We start from the raw sequence: 10713 nt of genomic DNA, 5'->3' as shown, positions 1-10713 counted from the left end.
AGGTAATACTGTAGTGGGTACCAAACCTACTTTTAAAATATAGGTATACTTCATATTTTAACATGACAATGATTTAAATGAGGAATACAATGCAGTATGCACTGGTTTTCAATTTTTTTTAAATTCTGAGCGGAACTATAAATGTATTGATTTTACAACGATATGTGTTTTCATTATTTAAAACCTTAACTAAAATTTGTAAAAGGTTATATAAAATAATTAATTTGTGACGTGATTAAAATAACAGAAATTACTGCAGATGAATAGGCAAACAATGCAGTAGATTTATTTTGGCAGGTCTATAGTATGCCCCTACTATCCCCTAATATCTTTTTAGCAATCTACTTAGGATGTTTGGTGAAGGTGCGAGAAGACAGAAGTTTAATTTTAAGCTCTTTGGTGAAGTGAGGTATAGTTAGCTTTTGCTAACTGATTTGGTGTTTGAACTTCGAGGTTTCTTGTGGAGATTATTATTATTTGTTATGTACAATGTAGCGGAGAAAATTTGACGAAGAAAAATGGACTGAAACACCTGGGGCGTTATACAATTTGAGAGTTTGGTTGATCAGTGATATACTTGGATTCCATATGTCCAGACTTCAGACGGGTATTATTACGGCTTTATATATTGTGAGTTTACAGTTGGTTGACAATTTAGATCAGATAGGTGGAGTATGGAATTAGTTGATTTTCGTTTAGATTATTAAGGCGTGGAGACCAGGCGCTTGTTAAAAGTTAAGCCTAGATATTTTACTTTGGATACGGTAGGAGTTGTGTTGTTGATTAGTTTTACTGGCGGACATACCCTGGGCGTAAAGAAAAAGTTATAATAAATTATGACTAAATCATGAAATGATTTTGTTAATTTTAAACTTCCGACGGTTCGACCGATAATGATTCATAAAGGTTTTCAATCTTGAAGTTTTTTTTCAGCTGTAATAATAATATAAGAAAACATTTTTAATTTTAAATACTTTTTAGTATATAAATAAATAACAAAATCTTAAGGTAGGTACATGATAATTATTGATATAATATTATGACAATTATTGACAATTATAACACATTTTTAGAGTATGTTAAATTAACAATTAAAATTAGACAAATATTTATTATTTAACCTAAACCTAATGCATATAATTATGTATACTATCAGAGCTCACAAACAGCACTCTTTACTAGAAAAATGTTGGATTGATGCTGCCATACTTATTTCGTACAGGAAAATAAGGAATAAGGAACGATTGAAATTTGAAGATCAATAACATTTTTTTTTCACGATTTGATAAGATATTCTTTCGTTGAAATCATCCTATTATAGCTCTGTTAAATAATATAAAAAAAAACATATTTAAATATACAATTCACTAGCCGATAAAAATTTCTAATACCTCTGAAGCTGCACTGTGTAACAGTTCTGCAGTGGTCGGCCCAGTTTGTTCCACCATTTTATATAAAAACCCATTTTTATCTTTCAACAAATTATGTGGATGGTCGAATTCAACCATTGCACCTGCATCCATTACAAGCACCTTGTCTGAGTCTATAACTGTATTCAAACGGTGAGCAATGGTTAATACCGTACACATTCGGAATTTATTTCTAATAGTATTTTGGATAAATTCATCAGTTCTACAAAAAAAAAAATATAAATATAAATAAATTGTCATTATAAAACAAAACGTGCTATATAATATATATATATTATATTATATAAAGTATATATTTTTACTGTGGATCAACATTGGCAGTGGCTTCATCCAATACAAGAACCTTATTGTTCCGTACAATAGCTCTAGCTAAACACACCAATTGTCTTTGGCCAACACTAAAATTGGAACCACCTTCAGACATTACTGAATTCAGACCATTGGGCAATCCTTCGACGATATATCTGAGTTCCACCTGTAAAATAAACAAGTAAACAATATAATTAATATATATATTAATTTGAGAATCAAAGATTGAACTAAAATGTTTACTTCATCTAATGCATTCCATAGAATGTGATCTGGATATTCATTAAATGGATCTAAATTGGTTCGCATTGTTCCTGAAAACAAATTAGGTTCTTGAGGGATGATAGAAAGCTTAGACCGCAGCTCGTGAAGTCCTATGTCATGTATTTCTATATCGTCGATGATGATATTGCCTTCATTAATGGCTAATCTAAATAATGCTCCAATTAACGATGATTTTCCAGCACCAGTCCTTCCTACGATTCCTACCTTGAAGAATAAATTTATAATTACTAATATTAATTGATATTGTTAGTTACTAGTTTCTGTAGTACTTTTTCCATTGATTCGATATTTATATTGAGGTTTTTGACTACAAATGGACTATCTGTGCCATATCGGAGATAAAAGTTTTTGAAAATAATTTGCCCATTCATAGGCCATTCCGTAGGTGGTTTTTTTTCTAAGTGAAAATATCAGTTTAACCATTTATATCTTTATATATGTAATCAAAACGTATTAAAATTGTATATTATTACCTGGCGATGATTCAAGAGCATCTTCCTGTGGGACATTTGTGTATTCAAGTACTCTTTCAACTGAAGTCATTTGGTTCTCTAATTCGGCTGATTGTCTCATTCCCCATTGGAACATCCCAGCCAGACTAATTGCTTGTGTAATAGCTAAACCAACATTTCCTCCATATGTGGCTGAAAAAAAATAGAATAAAATCAAATAGTATTGAACGGTTACTTAATTGAATATTTTTACTTATAAGAAACATGCCTTGATAAGTGGTTCCATTGACTAGTTTTAATAGTTACTATGTTACCTACCTATTTTATAAAATAAATATATTTTTTTCATCAATTTGTTTTTATAATAATTTATACCATAACTATTATTTCTTGAAAATAAAGTTTATTTATGATAAACTATTAAATATTATCTTTTGTTATACTTAATCATATATTTTTCTTCATTATAATATATTATTTTAAACTTACTGTTTCCGATTATCAAAAAGCTGAATGTTACAATTGATATATAGATAAAACATACTATATCCAACCACAAACCAAATGCTCTACTTGAACAGATAAATATATACCAAGCCGATGAATGTAGGTCCTAGAATGATATTATATAGTATATAGATTAAAGAACAATGTTTAAATATTCATTACGAACTTGATGGTAGTCAAATTCATTAGACAGAATTTTTTCTGCTCCGTATGCCCTTATTGTGGTTAAACCTTGAAGTGATGCATTAAAATGGGCAAATACGGGGCTTCTTGCTACACATTAACAACACAAATTAATATTTATTTTTTTTAAAACTTTCTGTTGTGAAATATTAATAATCAAATTAATTTTTGTTGTCCTTACTAACTCCTTCCAATCGTTTAACACTGCGGGAAGTTGATAAATAAAATACTCGAAATTTGTAAAATATAATGACAATGACAAAAGTAGGTATCATAAGGTAGAAATTGATGATTCCAATAACTATTACAATTGACATTAATAATAATCCAATCTAATTTAAACGACGAATATTAATATCATTATACATACTGAAATATTGAAGTATAGCTATTTATTTATATTTAAATATATTACTTGAATGCAATCCAATGATGCTGCTGGTAACATCTCATCAATAGCTCCCATGTCCTTTGAAAATCGGTTAAGAATACGCCCTTTGTTATAATAAAAATAAATAATTATACACAACATGGAAATTATATTTAAATATATGATTAAATTACCTGATGAATTTGTGTTAAAAAAAGACATTGTAGCTCTTGTTATAGCGCTAAACATGTTATTGTGCAGAGTCGTTGAAGATTTCATACAAACTGATACGAACGTAATGGACCTGATGATAATTCCAACTATCATCATTAAAGTTAAAACACCAAAAACAATGAAACAAGTCTTTCGAGAAATTGACCACCACAATAATTTCGTAGACGGATCACCAGAAACATTTTTCACCTTATAAAAAACATGTTCTTCTAGATTTACCCTAAAAAATATATAATACTAAGTAATATTTTTCAGCAGATTAGAAACACGTTATATTATACCAATAGGCCATCCAAAAATCTCCACCTGATGCCAGTACTTGAGTGAATATACATGCGATAAAGAAGAATAATATTTTACAAACACTTCCACCGGCAAGAAAATACGACGAATAAACATTTTTTGAAACACTTCCTGATGTTCGAGTTTCAGATGTTTCGGCAGGCTCTTCTTGGCAATTACTGAATTGGATATCTTCAATCGATGATGCGATACTTTGTATAGACTTTTGTCGACTGTAAGCTATTCTATGATTATTAGGACTTGTATTTTTGGAAATATTTTCATTATAAGATGTGGTTGTTGTTTCTACTGCAGGTGACCCAAGCATTTTCGTAAAGTCTAAATCAGATTTCTGAAGTTCCTGGTACGAACCCTCAGTTAAAACATTTCCCTGGAAGACCATTAATTATGTTAAATATAAAATTACTAAAAAAAGTATTATTTAGTTGTATTTTCTATAGGTATTATATTTACTTTATGCATGAGTATAATTTGATCTACACTACTCAAGTATTGTATTTGGTGGGTAATAAGAATACATGTCTTCTCTCTAAGGTAACCTATTAATTAATGGAAGTAAAATATCAATAAATATTACACTAGTATTTTTAAATATTATTACCTTTAATACATTTTCTAAATAAATGCCTGCCAACATGAGCATCCACTGCTGACAGAGGATCATCCAATAAATAAATATCCGCTTGTTTGTATACAGCTCTGGTATTATGATATTAACAAAATTATTTTTATTTATTTATTACTAAAAATAAAGAAGAAAATTGTTTTCTTTTACCGTGCTAAATTTATTCTCGCCCTTTGCCCACCACTGAGAGAAATTCCTCTTTCTCCCACAACCGTTTTATCACCATATTGAAACTGTTCCAAGTCAGTTTTTAATGCACACACTTGTATAACCTTTTTTAAATTAGAAAATAACAATAAGAGATTAAGATTCGACTAGACACAATTAAATGGTTATTACAGATGCTTACTTTTTTATAACGCTCAGCGTCCATTGTTGAACCAAATAGAATATTTTGTTGTACAGAACCAGCAAATAACCATGGTTCCTGAGATGCATAAGAAACTACACCGTGCACTGTTATTTTTCCTCCGGATAGAGGTAATTCTCGTAAAATCGCTTGTAATAATGAACTCTGAAATTTTTATAATGTATTTATTTTTTTAATATTTACAAGCTATTAAAATAATAAAGTATGCATTTATGTATACTTTTCCAGATCCCACGGGACCGATCACTCCAACTAATCGACCAGGTATTACAGTTAGATTAATATTTTCGAGAGAGTTTTCGGTTTGAGCTTCTGTCCACTTAGCTGTAGCATTGTTTACGACGATTCCAATGTTGTTCAATTGAGGTGATCCATTGTCATTATATTTTACATTAACCGATGACACATTTTTATTAGTAATTATGATATTTCTGTTACTATTAGCAGCTTTCTTATCAGATTTTGAGGGATTAACTGTTTGATTCTTATTTTCGTCGTACATTAAAAAGTTCTAAGACAATACATATTATTTATATATCCGATATATTTTTAAACAATTTATTTCCTAAATGATATTTACTTATTTTTTTTATCTTTCTAATATACTTTATATTATATTATTATTGTAAGTTACCTGGAGTCGTTTAATAGATATAAGCATTTCCGCTACCATTGCAATTCCTTGAGGAAAAAAACCTGTCATTGTGTTCCGCAATAAATTATAATATGAAGTTATGACAAATACCTAAAAAAGTTGAACTAATTATTACTAATTATTAACTAATAGCATTTTTCAACCTTTGTATTTAATCACACAATTAATTTTACTTGTTGGGCAGAGATATAGTTTCCAAGTACCACATACAAAAATATACTGAAAACCATTGCAACCCTAGTATGAAAGGCCATAAAAGATAACATTACAGCTCTGCAGTACGATGATCCTTTAATCTCATTTATTTCTTTTCTACAACGATGGTTCTAATTATTTATTATTTATTAAAGTAGGTAATCTATTAGATTCTAGATCAAACCTTCTTGCATATTCTACAAAATTTGCGAAAGGTTTTTCCCAAGTGTACATTTTAATAACTTGAATTCCTGATATTATTTCATTCATCAAACGTACTCTCTCGTCGGTACGAATGGCTGTGTTTAATCGATATTCAGATATTTTCTTTCCTATCCAACCTGGCCATAAGAATAACATTTATCATTTATTCGTGTTACGGTTATAGGTATTAATAGTATAGGTAAATGGAACTTTTGTGAAAATATATTTTATACAAACCTTGTATTGGAATGACCATAAGTAATATCGCTACTCCAATTATTGATGACACTCCAATTTCTTGCCACAAAAAATATGTGACTAAAATTGTTTGTAAAGGACCGATCCATAGATAGTTGAGAAATATTACTACAGTGTCGAATCGGTTTACATCATTTGATAACAAATTTACTGCTTGACCAACAGTAGTTTCACCAAGAGCCGTTTTACTTAGTCGCAATGCCTTGGTAAAATAAAATTTAATTTCGTAAGTAAACGTTTGTTTGGAAATGTTTTATATTTATTACTTATTATATAGTTTTAATGTTTTGATCGATCGAGTAAAGAAGAAACTCGAGATAATACATTTTTTATAACATTGGGATCAATTACACTGCAAGTGTTTACCTATATAGAGTTGTAAGTACGTTTTTAAAATTATTTATTTATGTTTGTTTAATAAAAAATATTATGTCTGCATAGATTATGTTGAGATTAAATGATACCAACGCAATTTATTCATAATGTTATTTATTTATTTTTTAAAGCATATTTACCTTTTTAAATATTAAAGAACAACAGGCAACACGTATCTTCATGCCGCAATGTAAAATTTCAATTTGTATTGCATGATGCATGACTAATGTAACCAGCATGTTTAATACCAATAATGTTGCATACGTGTACGCGTGGCTTATACTATGTGTTTTGTTCGACAAATTCGGATTAAAGTATGATAACAGTCCACCGATTAGTAATGGCTGAGACATTCTATATGGATAAAGAATTTTTAGTAATAATAATATCACACATTAGTTATTAATTTAACAATAATAGGTTTTTAAATCTTCTAAAATGATTATTGATTACTAATATGGAAACTATTGGGTCAAAAATGCAGTTAGAGAGATTTAAAATATGAATGTTAGGTCGCTTAAATAATATTTTTTAGAAATTAAAATTAAATTAAGGACCATTTGGAATTTAAAATTAGATTAAGAAATAGTCCATATTTAGTAAATATTACTAGGTTCTTATAGTATTGCATTTGTAAATATGACTATATTAAGCTACGATATATAATAAAAAGATGAACCACAAGTAAAATATGAGTTTGACATAAGATGTGAACACCATAGAACAGCTCTGCTTTTAATATAATGCTAAATACTAATATTGTATTTCATATTTTTATATGTTTTGTTTCATGTGTATTGTCAGATGTAATTTGCATATTATTATGCGACACTAATTATATTGAAAAACACAATGTTTACCTTAGAAAAATTTCGACGATTGACTGTAGTAATCCTAATAACATAAACTTAACTCCAAACATTTTGGTCAAAGCTTTTGTTAAACTTGGTGATCGATTCGCCTTTTTAGCATTGGCGAGCTCATCGTTCCACTTTCTTAAATCAAATTAATTAATATTAAAATAAATAATATTCAAACACACAATAAAATTAAATAAAGTTAGGTATCAATAATTAATAAATAATAATAATAATATTTATTATATTATGAATATATTTACTCCTCTAATTCCCTGCCTAATGATGATGACGTGTGATCATTTAGTGTTGCATACAAATCATTAACTTCTAAATCTCTTTTTCCTCCAGTTTTGAAGAGTTTGTACATCCATCTTAAGAAAATGTAGACGAATGTATTAAATATAAAATAAATCTGTTTAATAGGTATACATTTCAATTCACAATATATTTATTCACTATACTTACAATACTGTGAATATTAATTATTAGGTACTAGGTAGGTATTATTAATTACAAGCACAACTATTAATAGGTAGCTGAAAAATACAACTTTTATAGTTTTACTACCTATATAAGATTATGATATTAGATTTACCCAAATGTGAGGATTTCAAGGATGTTTGCATTGGCTCTAGGATGTGAAGGCCGTTCATATTTATTACCAGAGTCCATACTAAACCTAAAATAATAGATAACATAAAAAATATATTAATAGGAAATATTTTTATTAGTTTCAACACCTTCACTGGTGGTCAAATTCTTTAGTTATAGGGGAGGGGGTGGTGGTGATTATTTTAACATACACTATTCTATCATTAAAATACAATTTATTGGTACCGGTTTATAGCTATATCTAATCTGTTGTGCGTATTTGAAAAAAGGCCATTGGGAGATTTTGTTCCTCATCAGTTTGTCCATCACTGTTTCAACGCATAATAAACGTATGCGATTACAACATATTATGTTTAAATTTGGAACCGATCCAAGGTAGGCACTAATAAATCATATTATAAACTCAAAATATTTCAATATTTTAGTAAGATAAAAGACTAAGTATATACTGTTTGGGTAGTAAAGTACCCGTTACAGAATAAATTTGAAAAAATATGACGCAGGTATTCAAATATTTCAAACAAATGATTGGGTACATTTCCTAAGGCATATTTACTGTTCACTATGATTAACTAGTCTACTTTTTATATTATAGTTATTTAAACTTGATTACCGCACACAAAGAATTATTTTAGTTATTAGAACATTTTTATATATTTTTTATATATTTGATATAACACTGACGTGCTAATTGAATATTTCGTTGTAAGAGACTTTTATTTTCACGTAAGCGTAAAAAAAAATATTATTACGCATATTTATTAAATTAATTATTTTTTGGTCTGTTTCGAATACCTACCTAGTTTTAATATTTGATCAAACTAGGTACTGCTCTCAATGGTTCAAATTAAGCAATTGGTAACATTAATAATGGAAGCAAAACACTCACCGAATAACAATACGTAAGTAATTATTTATAACTGTCTTGAAACTTGTACTAATAAGATATAGTACGCAGGCTTCAGCGGTGCACAGAGTTATGTATGAAAGTCAAACTATACCTTTATTGTAATAACTTTAATAAATTTAATAGCTTATAATGTATTGATTAAAAATTAGTTAGTATTTACGCACAGTAGGTAAATTCATATACAATTAATAATATAACGAAAATGAATATTATATTATACGCCTACATTTAAGGTTTAACTATATGCGTTTAACATTTTAGTTTTAAAGTGTAATTCTATAACAATATGACTATAATGATACGATCGAACTCGTATTATATAGTTGAATCGACGACATAGTAGGTACTAAACAATATAGTCTATTTGCATAGTGTTTTATAATTTAAAGATGAGTGATTCAAGTGCCGATGAATAAGTACAAGCCAAATGGCTGCTGGTTAAAGTGAGCCAAAGTTTATCGTCGTACCTAGTAGATTTGGTATTGTAAATCATGTCTACCGATAAGACATGGTGGGGATTTGTTGTTGTAATATTCAATTGTCTAAAAATAATGACAATACTGTATAGTTGACTTTGTCTGAATAGAAAATAAAATATTCCCCCCATATCACATATCCCCCCCCCCCCCCCCCGTTGATTCGCCACTGGTAGAAACTGTATGGATTGTAAATAGTAAAATGAATAAAAGATATTCTCAATTTATTTTAAATCATTACCAACCAACATTATCTTACTTGTCAATATTCTGAGCATTGGAACCAGGGACTGGAACTGGAACCGGAACAACAGGTTCCTGGATATAATCGAAGAACCGAAACCGCCATTGGAATTTAGAACCCATGTTTTGCAATGCTTCGAACCAGATTCTATTTAAATAAGCATCAAGTGTTCCGGTTCTATTAGGTTTTTATCGGTTTTAAGAAATAAATGAAAATTTTATTTAAATTTGTTTTTTTTTAACCATATAAACATAAATATGTATTTTTTTATTAAAATGGTTTTGTTTTATAATCACATTATATTATGACCTACACGGATTATTTTTATCGTCAAACATAGTATTTACTGATTGAACTGTTACGCTCGCAATATAACGAACGACCGAACAAAATTGATGCGTTTTCCAACGAATCATTAAAAAATACCTACAAATTATAATATTTAGTTGTTTACACTCTGTCTCGGAGTTTCACACAGTCACACATCAGATTATACGATTAACCTCAAGTGGCAACCAATTGACGATTATAGTTACTTTTCATTATTTCATTACCTATTTAATATTTTCAATATGGGCTGAGTATCAACATCCGCCGTAGCTCATATAGGTTAGAAATAGGGCTGCATACGAATTGCAAGAACTAAACAATGTTTTCCTTCCCAATTTTATACTATATCATTATCAGAGTTTAAATGAACATAAGATGTACACGTTTTTTTTTACAACAACGCCACCCTTCAATATTACTTTTTACCAAGGCTGGGCATTAACGAGTTAAAAGTTAAAATTAAGTTAACTCGTTACTTTTTTTCAAGATGAACGTTTTTAACATCAAGTCAATTGTATTTCAATAG

General features: G+C 28.9%; 1 protein-coding gene across 2 annotated transcripts; it reads right to left on the bottom strand.

The window, feature by feature from the left end:
- Positions 1–1003: 1003 nt before the first annotated feature.
- LOC132947043 (ATP-binding cassette sub-family C member 4-like) lies at positions 1004–9994 on the bottom strand. Of its 2 annotated transcripts, none has more exons than XM_061017224.1 (26): positions 9873–9994; positions 8211–8294; positions 7876–7986; positions 7616–7750; positions 6896–7109; positions 6360–6582; positions 6103–6259; positions 5897–6035; positions 5703–5813; positions 5289–5579; positions 5048–5212; positions 4849–4970; positions 4675–4772; positions 4527–4612; positions 4052–4443; positions 3731–3990; positions 3582–3661; positions 3348–3498; positions 3150–3256; positions 2966–3089; positions 2498–2668; positions 2294–2421; positions 1983–2228; positions 1733–1905; positions 1392–1632; positions 1004–1323 (listed from the first exon to the last, which is right to left on the bottom strand). In XM_061017224.1, the coding sequence occupies exons 1-26, from the start codon at positions 9977–9979 to the stop codon at positions 1276–1278; spliced, it is 4164 nt and encodes a 1387-aa protein (XP_060873207.1). In that variant the 5' UTR covers positions 9980–9994; the 3' UTR covers positions 1004–1275. The 2 variants fall into 2 exon arrangements, with proteins under 2 accessions (XP_060873207.1, XP_060873208.1); XM_061017225.1 differs by lacking the exon at positions 9873–9994 and adding an exon at positions 9117–9518.
- Positions 9995–10713: the final 719 nt, after the last annotated feature.

Source organism: Metopolophium dirhodum, chromosome 6, assembly GCF_019925205.1.
Source record: "Metopolophium dirhodum isolate CAU chromosome 6, ASM1992520v1, whole genome shotgun sequence".
NCBI classification, from domain to species: domain Eukaryota; kingdom Metazoa; phylum Arthropoda; class Insecta; order Hemiptera; family Aphididae; genus Metopolophium; species Metopolophium dirhodum.
Note: the sequence above shows the minus strand (reverse complement) of the source record. Positions and strands in the feature narration are given on the sequence as shown.

Excerpts from the sequence above, each read along its gene's own strand:
- LOC132947043 (XM_061017224.1), bottom strand. The coding sequence starts at position 9,979 with ATGGGTTCTAAATTCCAATGGCGGTTTCGGTTCTTCGATTATATCCAG. Across the intron at positions 7,751-7,875 it reads TTAGGCAGGGAATTAGAGGA|AAAGTGGAACGATGAGCTCG; the intron begins GTAAATATATTC and ends ATTTGATTTAAG. Across the intron at positions 3,499-3,581 it reads CATCATTGGATTGCATTCAA|ATTGGATTATTATTAATGTC; the intron begins GTAATATATTTA and ends CGTTTAAATTAG.